The sequence below is a fragment of the Psammomys obesus genome, unplaced genomic scaffold (assembly GCF_907164565.1).
Source record: "Psammomys obesus unplaced genomic scaffold, mPsaObe1.curated_primary_1811, whole genome shotgun sequence".
Classification (NCBI taxonomy): Eukaryota; Metazoa; Chordata; class Mammalia; order Rodentia; family Muridae; genus Psammomys; species Psammomys obesus.
Genome location: NW_026596466.1, coordinates 716,528 through 735,320, shown reverse-complemented (window position 1 = coordinate 735,320; position 18,793 = coordinate 716,528). Strand labels below are relative to the sequence as shown.

The following is an 18,793-nucleotide window of genomic DNA, read 5'->3' as shown; positions in this document are numbered from 1 at the left end:
TCTTTCCTCTCATGAAAGAGTGGGAGGCCTTGGGGTATGTGCTCAGCTGGTAGAGCTGCATCCTAGCATACATAAAACTCTAGATTTGGTCCCCAGGCCCCCAGAATCACATACACAGGGCACAGTGGCACATACCTGCAACCCCAGCACTTGGGAGGTGGAAGCAGGAGAATGAGAAGTTCAAGGTCATCTCTAGCTACACAGCAAGTTGGAGGACAGCCTAAACATATGAGACCCGATCTTAAATTTGGGGGTGGGAGTGAACTGGCCAAAATAATTTATAGCCATGGGTTTAATTATGTAAAAACAGACACTTTATAATAATAAAGAAGAAAACTAAATTTGATGTTTATTAGGTCCATTTTCAGTCAAGATATAATTTTTTTAGAATGTAGGTTTTAATTCTCATACAAAATCAAAGTATGTCATTTTCAACATCCCACAGGACTTATAAATTATACAGCATTAATATGAATGGGAAATTAAACTGGATTGAATATAGAATAAAAGGCAAATAAAATTAAAATATTTTATTAGATATAGTAAAATTTCAAAAGAGCCAGCGTGGTAGTATAGGCTGAACTTGGGACAGGCTGAGGTAGGATTTTGAGTTTGAGGTTACTCTGAGCTATATAGCAAGACTCTGGCTCAGACAATTAGAGAAAGGCTGGGGATAGAGCTTAGCTGGTGGAATGATGCTTGGCGTGTGTGAGGTCCTAATCAGACCTCTAGCAGCAAATAAACAAGCATAGTGGTGCACATCTACAATATTAGCACTTGGGAAATTGAGGCAGGAAAAGTTGAGGCAGCTGAGGAGTTCCAGGCCCTCCTCAGCTTCACAGCATGTCTGAGGCTAGCCTGGACTACAATAGAAAGACCTTGGCTCAAAAAATCCATCTAGGGTGTCCCTTAACAGAGGAGTGGATACAGAAATTGTGGTATATCTACACAATGGAATACTACTCAGCTATTAAAAACAAGGAAATTATGAAAATTGCAGGCAAATGGATGGAACTAGAAGAGATCATCCTGAGTGAGGCAACCCAGAAACAGAAAGACAGGCATGGTATATACTCACTAATAAGCAGATATTAACCGTATGATATAGGACAGCTATCTACATACCTAAAGAAGTTAATAAGGAGGACTCTAGGGAAGCTGTGTAAATCTCATTCAGAATGGCAAACAGGATAGACACCAGAAGTGGTGGAAGAGAGGGAAACAGGACAGGAGTCTACTTATAGAGGGTTCTCTGAAAGGATTACACAATAGGGGATTGAAGCAGATGCTGAGACTCAGGGCCAAACTTTGGGCAGAGCACAGAGTCTTATGGAGGAAGAGAGGGGTGAGGATAGAGGGACATAGAACCCCACAAGGAGACCAACAGAACTAAAATATCTGAGCCCAGGGGGTCTTGCAGGGACTGATGCACCAACTGAGGACCATGCATGGAGAGGACCTAGACCCCCTGCTCAGATGTGACCAATTGGCAGCTCAGTTTCCATGTGGATCGCTGAGTGAGGGGAGCAGGGGCTGCCCCTATCACAAACTCAGTTGACTGCTCTCTGATCACTCGTCCCTGATGATGTGGCCTTGTCAGGCCATGGAGGAAGAGGATCCAAGCAGTCCTGATGAGACTTAACAAGCTATGGGCACATGGCAATAGTGGAAAACTCCCCCTTTCAGTGGACTAGGGGAAGGGGATGAGGGGAAGAGAGAGGAAGGGTGAGAATGGGGGGAGTTAAGGGAGAGGGGCTTCAACTGGGATATATAATGAATAAATTGTGAAAAAAATAAAAGATTCACAAATAAAAAAAAAATCCATCTAGTGGTTGAGAATGTAGTTCACTTGGTGGAGTGTTTATCTTGCATATACGAGGTCCCAGGTTCCATTACCAGCTCTGCATTAGCTAGTTATGGTGGCAGGTACCAGTAATCCTAGCTCTCAAGAGGTAGAAGCAGGAGGATCACAAGTTCAAGGTTACCCTCAGCTATATAGAGTTTGAGGTCATCCTGGACTATTCAAGATCCTATCTATCTATCTATCTATCTATCTATCTATCTATCTATCTATCTATCTATCTATCTATCTGGGTTTTTTTGTTGTTGTTGTTGTTGTTTGTTTGTTTTTTGTGATAGGATTTCTCTACGTACCCTGGCTGTCCTAGATATGCTCAGAGATCTGCCTCCCAAGTGCTGGGATTAAAGGCATGTATCACCACAACCAGTGTGTGTATGTGTATTTTTAAAGACAAACAAAAACAACAAAATGAGGGTAGAGTGATGACAGAGGGTGGAGGAGAGAGAGAAAATGAATGAATGAAGGACAAATAGTGTACCACAAATCCTGTCATGACAAAGGCAGAAGCTGTGCCAAGTGATGCTTCAGCCCTGGGGCCCTGCAGAGTCACAGGAGTGGACTGCTGGCCTATGAGGTGCAGGTCATGGTTGTAAATGCCTGTCATTCAATATGCCTCCTTGCTCATCTGGTAATTTGCACTGTACCTTTGAACCCATGCTCCTAAAATATGAGTCAGTTTCTAATAACTCCCAAGCCTTTAGTCCCACTAATACTAATTCCTCAACTTGAAGTGACACATACAAACACATCAAGAAACAAGGTTTCATTTTTCTTTTGCACATTATTGCCCATGATCCTTTCCACAAACTCCAAAGCCCAGGTAAGTTGAGACAGACCTCATTCCCTATGAGAAAGCATAGCTTCTTCATCCTCCCCTATAACCCATCCACACATCACACATCCTCAGACTTGCAGCTTCTCTGCCACCCCATGCATGTGTCATCATCTTTTCCCATGAAATCCTGTAGCTCTTGTTACCCTTTTACTCGAGTGCCACTCCCAAATCAAATTCTGTATGTCTATATCTTCACAATCTTTACTGTGCTATATTCGAAGACCAGGTCTGCTGCAGAAGACGGCATTTGTTTACAAAGAAAACCCATCCCTAGATTGAAATCTAATACCCATGTCAACTCACTTAGCCAATTAAGGGTTTTTAAGCTCATCAGTAGCTCTTCTGACATCCTGTCTCACCAAAAGCCCAGCTTATCAATGAGCCCAGCTGGGGTAGTACGCCTGGCTACTGCTGCCACTTCTCTGCCCTGGCCTTTCGGTAGCTCCTGCTGACAGATCACTAGGATGCCTTTGCCCGGCCTCACAACCATTCCTGAGACACTGCCAGATTTAAAAAACAATCTTTAATTTTTAATTACACACACATACATTATAGGGAAGGATCACAAACTGTGACTGCAGGTGGGTGCATGTGACTGCAGGTGCCTGTGGAAGCCAGCCGTCTCAGATCTCCCTGGAGCTGGAGTGACAGGCGGTTACAGGTGAACTGACCATTGTGCGTGCTAGAATCTAAACTTGAGTCCTCTACGGATACAGCAAGTGTTCTCAATTGTTGAGTGATCTCTCCAGCCCAACTTATTTTTTGTTGTTGCTGTCAGTGAAGTGCCCCTAAGTGTTAATAGTAACATTTAGTATATATATTTGCAATGCTGTGCAACCCACACCGCTGCCTAGTCCACCAGTGTTTTTATCAGACTAAAAGAATCCCACTACTTACTAGGCAACCAATCCTCACTTGTTCTTCCTGGAACTTCAAATTCTGCTTTGTGCTTATTAATGTTTTTGAATGGAATCATGCAATATATGACCATTTTATTTAGCTTCTTTGACTTAGCATGTTTTAGGGGCTCAACCACGGGGCAGCATGAGTCAATACTTCCTTTTGTCATAGCTAAATAACACTTCATTATAGGGAAGGATCACAAATTGGCTTTCTAATCATTAGCTATAATTAATGTTCACATTTAAGATTATATAGTGTCATACACTTCATTTCTCATATGCATCTAAAAAGGAGAATTGTTGCACCACATGGGAGTTTAAGGAACTGAGCTGCTTTCCAATATAGCTGTTCCATTTTATATTCCTACAACAATATACGAGGCCCTCAGTTTTTCTGCATTTATATTTTGAGAGAGGGTCTCCCTGGCCAATCTGGAACTCTCTGTGTAGATCAGGCTGGCCTCAGACTCAGAGATTAGCCTACCTCTGCCTCCCAAGTGCTGTGATTAGAAACTTGTACTATCATGCCTGGCTTGCTACATCTTTGCTAATATTGTTCTTGTCTGTTTTGAAAAACAATTTTAGGGGCTCAGCAGTTAAGAGTTCTGGCTGCTCTTCCAGAGATCCTGAGTTCAATTTCCAGCAACCACATGGTGGCTCATGACCACCTAGAATGTGATCCAATTATGCAGACAGACCATTTATGTACATAAATTATATAAATAAATCAATCTTATATATATATATATAAATTTGTGTGTGTGTGTGTGTGTGTGTGTGTGTGTGAGAGAGAGAGAGAGAGAGAGAGAGAAAGGACACAAACTAGGTGCACATGTAGAGGTCAGAGGACAGCTTGTGAGAGTCAGCTCTCTCTTTCTACCATTGGTCCCCGGGATCTAACTTAGGTTAGCTGGCTGATCACAAATACTTTTATCCACTACAGCCATCTTGTTGGCTCTTGGCTGTCTTTTTAATTGCAGCTGCTTGGTTAGGTGAGAAATGGTTATCTTGTGGTTTGGTTTGTATTTCTTAGTAGCTTTTCCCGTGTTTTTGCCTTTTCTAACAGAAAAGTATTCAACCGATCTAACAAGGAAACTGCCTAGTCTCCCTATAGGGCTACCATCCTCACCATGGCACTGCTGCATGCTGGCAAATGTTTGCTCAAGCAGGCTGGGCCTCACTCTCTTCATGGCCCCTTCCTATTCCTGGACTCCTGAGCAAAGCCACTGTCCTTGGTGTGCTCTCAAGTGCCTCTCTGTGTGCTAGAACCAGGTGCTCCCTTTCTGATACAGTGCTGCCAACAGTTTGAGAAACCCACATTCATTCCTAACAAGGCACCAAGGATGGTGTCAGCAGCAAGGCAGAGTTCCTAGCTCCCTGGCACTGATCCCCCAACACGACAGGCCATTGCTTTGCCACCGACTCAGTCTTGCAACATGAGCAAAAGAGTACCCAGACCCCTACTTTTAAAATTTTATATTTTAATATAAAATATTTGTGTTTGTGCGCTCTCAAGTGTGTTTATGCACACATGCCCATATGCCTTAGAAGTATAAAAGTGGGGGGTCAGATCCCCTGGAACTGGAGTTGTAGGTGTTTCTGAGCTACTCAGCCTGGGTGCTGGGAACTGAACTCAGGTCCTCTTAACCATGACAACATCTCTACAGTCCTTTCTTCCTTATCTTGAATTGCCTGGACACATACTTTTCTTTTAGCAGAAAAAGACCAGTTTAATGGACTGAGGAAATTGGATTGAATTAGGATAAGTTTCTGTTTGTACACTTCCAAATTCAAATAATTTTTTATTAAAATAAAAACACAGGTGTTGTTGTTTCGGATTAGTATGTAGGGTGTGTGTCCAAGGAATCAGGTAGCATTAAATGTCACACTAATAAAGATCTCCTAACCTCACCTCTATGGGGCCTGTCATGGTTCAAACATGAAATATCTCCCACAGGGGTGTGCATTTGACATGTGGTCCCCAGCTGGGGGTGCTGTTTCGGGAGGTTGTGGGACCAAATTTTGGATAACGAGCCTGGCCATTAGGGTGGATCTCTGATGGTGGGTTTGGAAGAGTACAGTTCTGTCTAGTTCTAATATAAGTTCCCTGCTGCCTGATCCTCTAAGATGTGAAGAGCCTCTGCCACACTCTCCCACTGCTATAAACTCTGCCATGGCCTCCCCACCACAAAGCTTGTGAGCCTAAGGAAACCCTTCCTCCTTTAAGTTTCTTGTGTCAAATGTGTCAACACAGTGGATAAGGTCACCTGCTGCCAAGCCTGACAACCCATGTTCAATTACCAGGACCCACATGGGAAGGAGGGAATTGACTTTTTCAAGTTGTCCTCCGCCTCTACTCATGCGATGGTACATGTGTTGCACCCATCCCCAATTAAATAAGTTAAAAAGATAATTTTAAAATCACAAGTATAAAAAATTAAATTGGCACCATAGGCCACATGGCTGGGATCTAGTCAATTAGTAGCTAGGTGATGAGGGCAAGTAACTCTCTTCGAGCCTGTTTACACAGTTGTGAAAGGGATATGATGCTAATGACACATATCTCATAGGGTTGTCAACGAGGACTGCAGAGTCACTGTGCATGTGGTGCTAGGACAGCACCTGGCATGTGGCGGATACTGTCAGGTAAACCAATGAACACCCTATTGTTTCTTTTTTACTGTCTGTGGGAAGGGTTCCGATCGCCTTAAAATGAGCCCAGCCTGTAACTAGAGAGGAAGTGATTTGGGTTGGGTATAACTGGTTTGCTCTGCTGTGCTCTTACTGGCTACTATGAATGCTTTTGTTTTATTTACACCTTCAGAATCTATTCACTACACTTTTGGAATCAGTATGCTTCTGTGCATGTGTAAATTTGTGTGGAGGCCAGAGGTTGATGCTGAATGTCTTCCTCTGTCACTCTCCATGTTATTATTATTATTATTACTGAGACAGGATCTCACTATGTAGCCCTGGCTAGCCTGGAACTCCCTATGGAAGAATGGCCTTGAACTCAGAGATCCATCTATTTCTGTTTCCTGGGTGCTAGGATTGAAGGTGTGCACTACCATGCCTGGCCCTATTTTTTTAAGACAGGGTCTTTGAACCAGGAGCTTACTGGCTAGCAAGCCCCAAAGATCCTCTGTCTTTGCCTGCCTCCACATCTCCCCAACAAGAGAGCTTCTGTGCAGATGCTGGGAATCTGATGCAGCTCTCAGGCTTGCACAGTAAGCTTTTTATTCCCAGCATTGCATATTTCTTTCAAAATATTTCTTCGTACCCTTTCCTGCTTTTATTCTTAAGACTAAAGACTGTCGATCTGAAAATCAGTAGGAGGAAAAACACAAACCGGCACAGCGGTACATCCCTGTCTTTCCAGCAGACAGAAAGTCACGGGAAGATTGTGAGTTGGAGGGTAGCTGGGAGTATATGAGACTGCCTCAAAGACCAAGGAAGAAAGGGAAAGGGAAAGAGGAAGGGAGAAACCCCTGGTTTTCCAGGATACTGATTAGAAGAATTAATTTTGTTTCCAATTTAATAATCTGGTCTGGAGTGTAGGGAGATGCCCCAGGCTACAGCCAAGCCTGACAATCGGAGTCCAATCCTTGGAACCTACATTGTAGAAGGAGAGAACTGATGTTCACAGGTTGTCCTCTGTTCTCCAGACCAGCACCATGACGTGTACACACACACACACACACACACACACACACACACACACACACACACAGAAATAAAGTGTAAAAAGAAATTAAATACATAACTCTAATGGAATAGCTTACCAAATTGAAACAAATAACACTACATAAAAAAAAAAATGAAAGCATGTTTATAAATTCCCAGAAGAAAAGCTGTTTTCTGTTTGTGGGTTTTTTTTTAATAAATGCAAATAACCTCTTTTTTTTCCTGCTTATTTCTGCTTTAAGGATCAAAAAATAGATTGAGGCTCTTTGAAATATCTTCCTAAAACAGTTTCTCCTGGCTATTTTCTGTTTCACCTTTTCAGTGCTTTCTAAGTTTAAAGTATAAGCGCTGCTTGCCACCTACTGACGCTGCAGTTCCTCTCTCAGGTACTGGAGGTCAGCGTGCTGCCAGCTTGAGCTGTGGTGGTGGCAGCAAGTTTTGTGTGTATGACTGCAGCTTGTAGCCATGACTTTGACCATGTGAGTTATTATTTAAGAATCAAACACAATGGGTTAGACCACTTTACCTGCTGAACCCTGTCTATAGCACTACAGTGCTCTGAGTCTATTCCTCCCAGCAAGACCAAGCGGTTAAGGACTGAGGCTTTGGAGTGCTGTGGTTGCTGGGCTCACACTGTTAAGGTCTGTTAAGACCACATACCCCGTAAGAAACAGTTGTTCCTATCAAAGTTCTGGCAGGATCACTCAAGCTTAGCCATCTGTACGTAAAGGCTTGCTGGTTTTTTGTTTTTGTTTTTAGCAATTTCAAGTGGTCCATGCTGGCCTGAAGAAGACTCACTATATACTAAGAATGACCTTGAATATATGGTCCTCCCCCTATCCCCATCCTCAGCCCCGACAAAGTGCTGGGATTCTAGGCACGTGCCAATGTGTCTGCTTTTATGCTGTCTGGGGACTGACCCAGGGTGATGTGTGTGTTAGGCAAGCATTCTAGGAACTGAATTTGGTTCCTAGCCTCCCTTCTTTTCTCTTGATACGTAATTTAAATTACTAGAAACATGAAGAATTAAAGTTAATTTCTGTTTTGTTGTTGTTGTTCTGAGCAGGGTCTCACTAGGTAGCCTAGGCTGGCCTCAAATTTGTGGTTTTAAACGTGATCCTCCTGAGTACCTGGGTGGTGGGTTCCACCATACCAGTTGACTTCTCTTTTCAGAGCTGGTTTAGGGTAAACCAGGTGTGGTGACACATACTTGTAATGCCAGCACTTGAGAGGCTGAGGCAAGAGGAACAAGAACTTGAGGAAAGCCTTCCCTACAAAGTGTGACCATGTCGCACATAAATGAGCGAATTTCTTATGAATAATTTCAACAGTGCTTGCTGGCTTCTCATATAACTTCAGAATCTAGAACATTTTTTTTCAGTCTTTAAAAAAAATTGTCATATGCTTTCTAAGTTTGGATCTGCTTAGATATGTATGAAAAAGATGAAGAATGTAGCTCAGTGGTAGAGCACTTACCTGACATGTGCAAAGCTGTGGGTTTGACTTCCAATGTGTATATGGGGAGGGGGGGGTCAGGAAAAGACAAACTCAAATTTCTCTCTGTATTTTCGAAACACACAATGCTTTGTGACCACAATCACACACACTCAGGAAGCAGTTCTGCACTGGATGACAACTATGTGACCTCAAATGCAATTCTGACACTGTCTAGCTGAAGACTGTGACACATCCTACCGGCTGAGAGCTCAGTCTCACAAGGTTGCTCCTATTCACAGCTGATAGAAAATAAATTATCACTGACATTCTCACCTGTCGGCTATAAGCAGAGTTCCCACCTTGGCTTCCAAGAGTTTGGCTATGGGGGTCTACCAGAACAGGTAAACATTACTGGTTCAATAGAAAGGACTCTTGACTGGGAGGTGGAGGCCCACACCTTTAGCTCCAGCGATTGGGAGGCAGCGGCAGGTAGATCTCTGAATTCAAGGGCAGTCCGGTCTACAGAGTGAGTTCCAGGACAGCTAGGACTACACAGAGAAACTATCTCAAAACACAAACAAAAATCTAAAAACAATACCAAACAAACACAAAAATATGAAAGAAACAAAGGAAGAAGGAGGGAAGGAAGGGAGGAAGGAAGGAAGGAAGGAAGGAAAGAAGGAAGGGAGGGAAGAAACGAAGGAAGGAGGGAAGGAAGGAATGAAGGAAGGGAGGAGGGAAAGAAGGAAGGAAAGACACTCCTGGAGGGATGCTTCGAGCACATGGACAGGCTTCCATTCTCTCCCTGGGCACTGCACTCCATGAGTCAACCTGTGTTCACCTATGTAGAGCTCCCTCAACGAAGTCCTTCTTACAGAAGCTTCTTTAGGTAGCCATAACTACTTGTTTACTCATTTGCTGGCAAGCAGCCCCCACCTTGAGCCTCAGGTATCCCAGTTGTCAGTCAGCTTCTTAGCATACAAAGGTTTATCCTTCCGGAGACTAAGAGTCAAAGGTTAGAAGCTCTGGGCTTGTAATCTGGACAAAGATCAAAAATATATTTCATAGTAAGTATCACAAATAGCTTCTAACATTCTATCCTCTGTGGTTATGGAGTTGCAAAATGTCTTGAGGAGTTCCTTTCATGTGAAGGGATTTTGCTGGCATCATTTTCTCAGAAACATCTTCATCCTTTTCATCACAACCACTTCCTTCAATTATACCAATAAATCTGGGCTCCTTTTAGTTCCTGTGGTTGCATATGCAGAGTCTGCTGAAACCAAGCAGGACAACTGGCTCAGTCAGCTACGCCTTATCAATTCCACTGGGATTTGGCTACAGGCTATTGCTTTTCATTTCTTTTCTATTTTAGTTTTTATCTCTTTACCCGTGCACATGTGTGCATGCATGAGTCTGCACATGCATGGTGATGTTGTCCTCTTGCTTCAGCCTCCCAAGTGTTTATAGGTGAGTACTACCATACCTGGGTAATATGTGAGTTTTTAATAATTTTTTTTTCCTATTGCAGTGTGTGGGATTGAACCTAGAACTTCAAGAATGGTAGGCAAACATTCTACCACTAAGCTTCATCCCCAATCCAAATTTTGTTATGTTATGTTTTGTTCTTTGAGACAATGTCTCACATGTAGCCCTGGCTGTCCTGGAACTCACTATGCAGACCAGGCTGACCTCAAACTCAGTGCTCTTCCTGCCTCTGCCTCCCAAGTGCTGGCATTAAAGGTGTGTACGACCACACTTGGCTCAACCAAACTTTGTTTATTTTCCAAAACAGGGTTTCTCTGTGTAGGATTGGCTGTCTCAGAACGTGCTCTGTAGACCAGGCTGGCCTCAAACTCACAGAGATCAGCCTGCCTCTGCCTCCTGAGTGCTGGAATTAAAGGCATGCACAACCACCACCCAACTCAGCCAAACCTTTTTAAAGGCGCCACAACCATAATTGTCTCCTCTGAGTATTAAGATGACTGCAAGATTTGAATTTGCACAGTTGTTGTTCTGGTACTATTGCCATGTAAAGCAAGAACTACCAATATTTAAGATGAACATGTTAAATGTGCCAGCTATGAAGTTAAAAAAAGAACAATAGAAGAAAGAAAAACAAAGGGAAATGAAACAAAAACCCAAAGATATATCGAGAATGGAATGACTGACTCATGAGTAAACAAGAGTCATCATGGAAAAATGTGTACTCTTACAAATTCACATTACCTACTTTATGAATGAAAAGACTGTCTAGGAAGAACACTAGTAGTGTTTGTTGATTCCCCAAATGCTTGTAAAGTGGGAACTAGAGGCACCTTTATAGTCTTTGATATTTTAGACGCTGGGAGGCACATTATCTCATTTCTTCTTCAAACTGCACAGCACGACCTTCACTTCCTTTAAGCAAGCCCAACCCACTCATAAAAGCCAAGTGTTGCCCAAGCTTGGCTGCACCCAGCAAACTGACACCACAACCTTTAGGAAGGTCTCTCCAGTGACAGGAAGCCTCCCACTAGGAGGTCTCAGGATAGTAAACAATAGCCTGGCTTCACTGCCCTGGGCACAGGGTCTTTCCTGGGCTATGGCTGTAAGGTGTGCGCTCTACACTGAAGACTGCCAGACCTGCCCACCTCCATAGTGATATTGGGCTTTTCAGATCTTCCTCTGTCTTGTTTGGCTACAAAGTACATCTCCAGAGAGAGTGACCCATTGCAGTCACTATGGAAGTAGGTTATCTCTTAGCTCTGCAAAGGAAGTAATTGTTGTTTGTTCTTAGACCTAGCAACCACCCCGAAGGGAACACTGCAACTGTGATCACTCAGAAAAACTTTGCCTAGGAATGAATGGAATGAGTGAGGACTTCAGGTGTGGGGGAAGCATCCCCCACACATTCTCGGTGAGAATAATTTGGGCAGACAGGAAAAGACACTTTGTGTATACATATGTGTTTTTGTGTGTGGTTTATCTGTTATTTCCATATCACTCATTCCTTGACTCCTGTTAACAGAAAGATCTGTGGGAAAACATCATTTTCCAGGGGAACTGATTACCACTAAACACACTGGCCAGGCCCGCTCTGCCACTAACATCATATTTGATCATTTTCTCTCTTTTTTAAAGTTTAAAATTACATAAAAATTTGGGAGGTTGGGATATGGGCAGTATTTGCCATGGTGTGTAGGCATGTAGTAGCCCAAAGACCATTTTTAGGAATTGGTTCTTCCCTGATTCCAGGGAGCAAATTCAGGTCTTTGGGCTTGAAGGTAAGCATATCTTGCCTTGCCTCCTCTTTCTTTTGGAGTTAGGGTGTGACTAACTTAAACTCAGACTCTGAGGGCTGGGATCACAGGTATGAGCCACCATGCTTGGCTTCATCATTTTCTGAAGAGGCCCCTATAGTTGAGCCCCTATATAGTGGCTCCTGGGCTGGCTCCTTCCTCTCCTCTTTGCCTCAATGACAGTGCAAAGGTGAGGAACTCATTCTAAAGTCAGACCACCAACTAACTACCTGGCGATCTGAGACAAGTCACAGCACCTCAAGGTCTTGCCCATGAGGGATGGAAGGCACTTATGCCCACCACACAGGCCTACAGTGAAAACTACTTGGTAACTGTGTGTCAAATGCTGGGCATGGGGCTAGCTCACAAGTATTTAGGATCACTACCCCTTCTACAATGTGACCAGAGACAGCCTCACATTTATCACTGGGAAGAGCGGGCTAGACAAAAGCAGGCACAGTGTCTGCCAGCACACTCACTAGGAGAGATTGTTCAGGTGATGGGAGGCAGCTGCACGCAGTAGTAACCTTACAGATCATGTTTTTACATTTTTCTCTATTCCCTTAGTTTTCAATCACAAGGCTGCAGGAATCACACAGGAAAGCAGCTAGCGAGCAGAACAAAGGAAAATGCCCTGGAGTCCATGGTCACAAGATATCAAAGGTGAGCAATAAAACTCAGTGGGTGAAAGAAACAAAAAAAATCCCTACTGCCCTTCTTCCTTTGCGTTTAGATTATTGCCTCTAAAAAGGAACAGACTGTTAAGGACAGCTGTGGTCTTCTGGAAAAAAGAAGTGCAATGGGAACAGGTGACAAGGTCTGATGCATACAAATGCTGGGCAAATGCATACCAGTCCACATGGGAGGGGGAAAAGGCCATTCCAAACCTAGACACATGCAAAACACATCACAAATGTCTGCAGGGAACATTTGTGTAATGTCCTCCCCTTCACCCAAAACCACTGAAACCAGATCATTAATGCCAGAGATGCCTGATGTCAGGACTGTCTTCTAACAGCTGTGTTGTCTCCTCCGCAGCCCTTGGCTGGCCACACCAAGGAATCTTTTCTGGCAGCCGGAAGTGGACAAGTGTAACCTAACTTGGAGTATAGAGGGATGTGTGCTGGAGCTTCTGGGTGTGTCCTTATAAAAGGACATGAGGAGACATTTTACTTCCTGTATTTGGAGACAATGAGGAGACAATTTTGATAATTAGACTGGTAGTTATCTTGGAGCCATGAGGAAATGGGTATGAAGACAAGAAGAAAGAGATGGAATCTGAGTCCTTGGTGATAGCTGACGCAGCATGAACTTGCTGCCCCTGACCTTACATGGAGTCATGAACACGCCTATTGCTTAAATCTCTAAGGTAGATATTTCGTCACGTTTGAGAAAAGCATACTAGTGTACTCACATAACAACAGACCAACAGAGGCCAGGTGGGATTGCCTAAATGGAAACCCACCTATAGCTAAAACCCCTTCCGCCTTTACCAACAGATTCTAAAGACATGCTGAATGAAAAATTTGAAATGATTCATAGCCTCTTTGCAGATATACCCTAGTCTTTGTGCTAGGGATGGAACTCGGAGCTCTTTGTGTGCTAGCCAAGTACTGTCCCAAGCTGTACTTGAGTCCTTTGGTTAAAGTTTTTCTAAGTTTACATTAATTGTGTGTGTGCACACACACACGTGCACACATATGAGCACAGCTGTAGATCATAGCGCACATGTGGAAGTTAAAAAAAAACTTGAAGGAGTCAGTTTTCTTCTTTTACCATATGGGTCCCTGAAATTGAACTCAGGTTGTCGGCCACCAACAAGAACCTTTACTGCTAAGCCATCTTGGCAGTCCCTGTCCTTCTCCCTTTTTTGGGAGAAAGAGCCTCACCCTACAGCTCAGGCCCCAGGGCTGACCTTGTGATCCTCCTGCCTTAGCTTCCAAGGAGCTGGGATTACAAGCCTGTGTCGTCACACCTGACCACTCCTGAGTCTTTGTGCTGGCTAGTTTTATGTCAACTTGATACAGGCTAGAGTTATCTGCAAAGAAGGAACTTCAATTAAGAAAACGTCCTAGCTAGGGTAGTCTTCGGGCAAGCCTGTGGCGCATTTTCTTCATTAATGATTAATGTGGGAGGGCCCAGCTCACTGTAGGTGGTGTCATCCCTGGTCAGGCAGTCTTTGGTGATAAAAGAGATCAGGCTGAGCAAGCCATGAGGAGCAAGCTAGTAAGCAGCTCTGCATCAGCTCCTGCCTCCAGGTTCCTGCCTTGTTTGAGTTTCTGCCCCACTGCCATTGATGATGAACTGTGATATGGAAGTGTAAACCAAATACATTCTTTCCTCCCCAAGTTGCTTTTAGTCATGGTGTTTTATCACAGCAATAGAAACCAAACCGAAACAGTCTTAAATAAGCTTTGTTTCATAAGGTTATGAGTACCAGTATCCACAAGCAATAACCACACAAAAGTGTTGGAAAACGAAAAAAACACAACCTACCTTTGCTTATTTAGTCTTTCTTTGTTGGGGGAGGGGTGTGTGCAGGTACCTAAGAACACGTGTGCATGTTTGTGGAGGACAGAGGTAGATGTCATGTGTCTTTATTACTAGCTTTTCCACCTTATTTTTGAGACACTGTCTCTCACTGAATAGGGTGTTTACCTATTCAGGAATATTACCTGACCACCAAGGCCCAGAGACTCCTGCCTCTGCCTCCCTAGTGATGGGACTGCAGGCATGTCCTGCCACACCCTGCTTGTACATGAAGGCTAGGGAACTGAACTCAGGTCCTCATGCTTGTATGCCAAGTACTCATTCTCATTTCCCCAGCCCTTCTTTCTCTTCCTTCTTCCTCTTCTACTTTTTAACAATATGTGAATTGTCTACTATTCTTTCATACTGGGAATTTAAGTGGATATAGTATGGTATTTTAAACAATACCAAAAGAAAAACTATGCAAGTCAAAAGAGGTTATTATTAACTCCCTCAAAACAAGGCTTACTGAAGTAAACTTTTAAATCTAGAGAAATTGTAAATGGGTTAAAAAAAACCAACCTAGAAATTCAACAAGTGGACATAAACAATTAGGTAACTAGAAACAAAGTGAAGCTTGGAAGAAACTTTACTTCAATTCCTCTTCATAGAAGGAACATTCACCTTCACAACATACTTTCCCCACTGAAACTGGCATTTCAAGGTGGTGTTTATAACAACACTGTTGCTGTGGAAATAGTTGATTCAATGTTATGAACTTGCAGCTGAATAAAGCAAGGTGTGGAACAGAAGTCTTATTTAAACAGTGGCAAGACCCATAAAACATTAAAACGGCAAGCTGAATGGTGGTGAGTCAGAGCACCATATGTTTTAATGAGAGGGTCATACCTTTTTTCCCCGATGCCTGGCACAATGGGATGTTTCTTTCTAATTTAATCTTATTTTTGGAGCCCTGTTATCACCCCCGTTGCTTCTGAATCCCCAAATGTCTAAAATATTGCTATCTGCTATGGAAGGCTGGCCGCATGCTCTGGAAGGCTGGCCGCATGCCATTAAACCGACGATGCTTCAGGGTTGCTACTGGTTGTCACTGCACTGCGAAGTCCCAAAGCCCCGAGCATGAGCTGGGGTCAAAGAACCGTGCACGACTGCTGCTATTCAACACGGCAGCACTGCCACTCATGATACGCTATCACTGCAGAGGTGCACTGTGCCTTTTGTCTATTGTTCCACCAACTTCCTAGGCATAAAGCAGCCAGAGGACATGAGCCCAGCCTGCCCCACACCCTGCCACCAGCACCAAGTCTTTGGCTTGTTCCAGCCTTTGAACATGGTCAGAGTTTCTCAGGCAACCTTGGGAAGCCTCAAGACTACTGGACACCAAGTAGAGATAGACATGTCACTCTTTAAATACACATTCACTCTTCACTGTGCTTTTCAGAGCTCTTAAAGCAGAATTCTTAACATCCACACAATAAAACATAGTCCACAAATTTTAGATGAGGGTGACATGGGGGCCTATTAGCAAAGTGGCCCTGCCCTGCAGGAGATGACCGCAGAGCAATGGCATACTCTGTAAATAGAAGCCAGCTTCCCTTGGCTGTAGTGGGGGCTCCCGAGGGTGTGGCTACCCTCCTTGCCTGCACAGGGGATCCATTCATACCAGCAAAACCGGAAAAATCACAACCAAAGGCAACGGTGGAAGCAGTGGGAGCCAAGAACACAGCATAAAGGAGTCAAGGAGTCATTTTCCACAAGGTGAGTCACCCAAGCATTTGGCCTGTCTTACCCACCTTGGTTCAAAATGTAGGTCACAGTTCTCCAAGCTGGAACCTCAGGGATATGAGGTGGCAGGCCAGAACCCAGGCAGCAGAGGCAGGAGCAGAGCTCCCAAGAGGAATGGGAAGGGACCCCCACCTTGACCCTGAGCCCCTCTAGGCTTGGTCTGCCCTCCAAAAAACCCCTCCATTTTCATGAGCCAAGGTGAACTCAAACTACAATGCAAAACTAGTTCTCCTTTGTGTTCTTGACACACCTGACATACTCTTCTCAAAGTCAGGACAGCAGGCTAGGTTTTTGTTTAAACAACAACAACAAAAAGGTGGTCAGCTCACCTAGCTCTGTCGACACAGGTGATCCAGTGGCAATCTCACCAATCTTGGCCACTCCATCGTAGTAGGCTTTTCCTGCCAGGATCATAGCTAGACAGGAATTCGATACACAAAATCACTACTTAGACAAGGAAAGGTGGAAATAACCCAGGTTCAACATCCTAATGTGTCTCTGGCTACAAGAACTTCTAGACCAGACTATTTCAGGAAGTGAAGTTCACAAGGCCCTGATCCTGATGCCAGTTCCAGGGCAAGTATTTCTCACATCAAACTGTCACTGGGAACAGGTACATTTTGGGACTGCAGGTCAGTCATGTCATCATTCAAGGAATACTGGGTGCAAGTGGCCCAGGAACCTGTTTTATGAAAGCACATTAATAAAACACACTAAAGGTGGTGCACGCCTTTAATCCTAGTACTCAAGAGGCAGAGGTAGGCAAATCTCTTAGTTTGAGGCCAGCCTAATCTACAGAGTGAGTTCCAAGACAGCCAGGGCTACACAGAGAAACCCTATCTCAAACAAACAAACAAACAAACAAACAAACAAACAAACAACAAACCACCAAATCAAAAAGCTCCAGGTCTGGTGGTACAGGCCTATGATCTTAGCTACTCAAAAGCCTGTGATGGGGGAATTCAAAGCTACAGAGTGAGCTCAAGGCCAGCCTGGAGAAGTTGGTAGGACTCTATCTCAAAATAAAAATAAAAGGCTGAAGAGATGAAGAGTGCTTGCCTAGAATCCCCTGGTGAGAGGCTAAGGGCAGGGCTCAGTGCACAGTCCTTGCCTAGCATGCACTATGCCCTGGGTTCAATCCCTAACCATGTAAAAAGAGTATCGTGAGTCACAACCAACCAACATATTTGTTACTGGAGTTTAAAAAAAATCTATGAAATTTGAAATACATTAGCATTCTGCAAATTACAAACTTATTAAAAACAACAACAACAAACCAGGGAGCTGGAGAAATGGCTCAGAGGTTAAGAGTACTAACTGCTCTTTTAGAGGGCCTGAGTTCAATTCCCAGCAACAACACGATAGCTGACAACTATATAATGAGATCTGGTGCCTTCTTTTGGCATTCAGGTGTACATGCAGATAGATCATTATATATATAATAAAAAATCTTTAAAAAAATAAATTAAATAACTCAATGTTCTCCTTCCTTTTCCTTCCAGCAGAAACGAGCAAAGGTTTTATTCCAACAGAAACTAGGTTCTCATCATCATAAAAATGTATTTCTCTAATTTAAAAAAAATAGTATTTTTTTAAGTAGAGAGATGGTTCAGTACTTCGAGTGCACCCTACTCTTGGCAGTGGACCCAAGTTCAGTTCCCAGTATCCACGTTGATAGGCTCTCAATTACCTGTAACTCAAGCTCCAAGGCATATGTCTCTATAGTCTCTATAGTTTCTGTGGGCACCCTCACTCACATGCGTGTGAGCACACACACACAAAATTTAAAAGTCAGATTAAAAATTTTAAAACCATTTCTCCTTCACACTGACCCTGAAGGTACTTGGACAAGGTATATACTCCTGTGGAGATGAAGGCTGTCAATTCTGTAAAGTTCTCTAACAAAGTCAGTGTGGGCTGGACAAACAGTAGCCTGGCTTCTTTCACTTTACAGGCAATTAATGGTATGTGACAAGCAACCATTTCAACAAGATCTAGCCAAAGTCAGTGTGATTTTGGAGGAAAAAAGTTCCACCCTTCCCCTAAACTCAAGAGAGTGCCTTCATACACAGAAACCAGTTTTTCCTGGAGCTCTGGCAAGCACAGATGGAACTTAATGGACTTCTGGCCCATGCACTTTACCCAAAGAGAGTCAGAAGCTACACTGGCTGGCTGTCCGTGTACTGCATGTTGAACCCAAGGCCAGTGCTTCACTAGGGGGTGATACCCTCAGTATGTTCATTGTATTTTCATTTTGAGACAGGGTCTCAGTTAAGTTTCTAGGCTAGCCTTGACTTTGTAATCCTTCTGGCTGTAGCCTCCCAAGGAGCTGGGATTACAAACCTATGCCACCAGGACAGGCTAAAAAGTAGGTTGCTGTTGGCCAGTTGTGATATATGCCTTTACTCTCAGCACCCCAGAGGCAGAGGCAGAGGCAGAGGCAGAGGCAGAGGCAGAGGCAGAGGCAGAGGCAGAGGCAGAGGCAGAGGCAGAGGCAGAGGCAGAGGCAGAGGCAGAGGCA

The 18,793-nt window shown here is 43.8% G+C and overlaps 1 protein-coding gene and 1 long non-coding RNA gene across 2 annotated transcripts in view; one reads left to right on the top strand and one right to left on the bottom strand.

The window, feature by feature from the left end:
• The window catches only part of Baiap2l1 (BAR/IMD domain containing adaptor protein 2 like 1), a 95,285-nt gene that overhangs the window by 40,845 nt on the left and 35,647 nt on the right, over window positions 1-18,793 (bottom strand). Inside the window, exon 3 of the mRNA XM_055598513.1 lies at window positions 16,602-16,688. Coding sequence (XP_055454488.1) covers window positions 16,602-16,688 — 87 coding nt within the window. The remainder of the gene's footprint in view (window positions 1-16,601; window positions 16,689-18,793) is intronic.
• On the top strand, window positions 11,510-13,519 carry LOC129670092 (uncharacterized). Its single transcript, XR_008719123.1, has 3 exons — window positions 11,510-11,615; window positions 12,565-12,660; window positions 13,036-13,519. It is a non-coding gene; the product is annotated as an uncharacterized LOC129670092 (long non-coding RNA).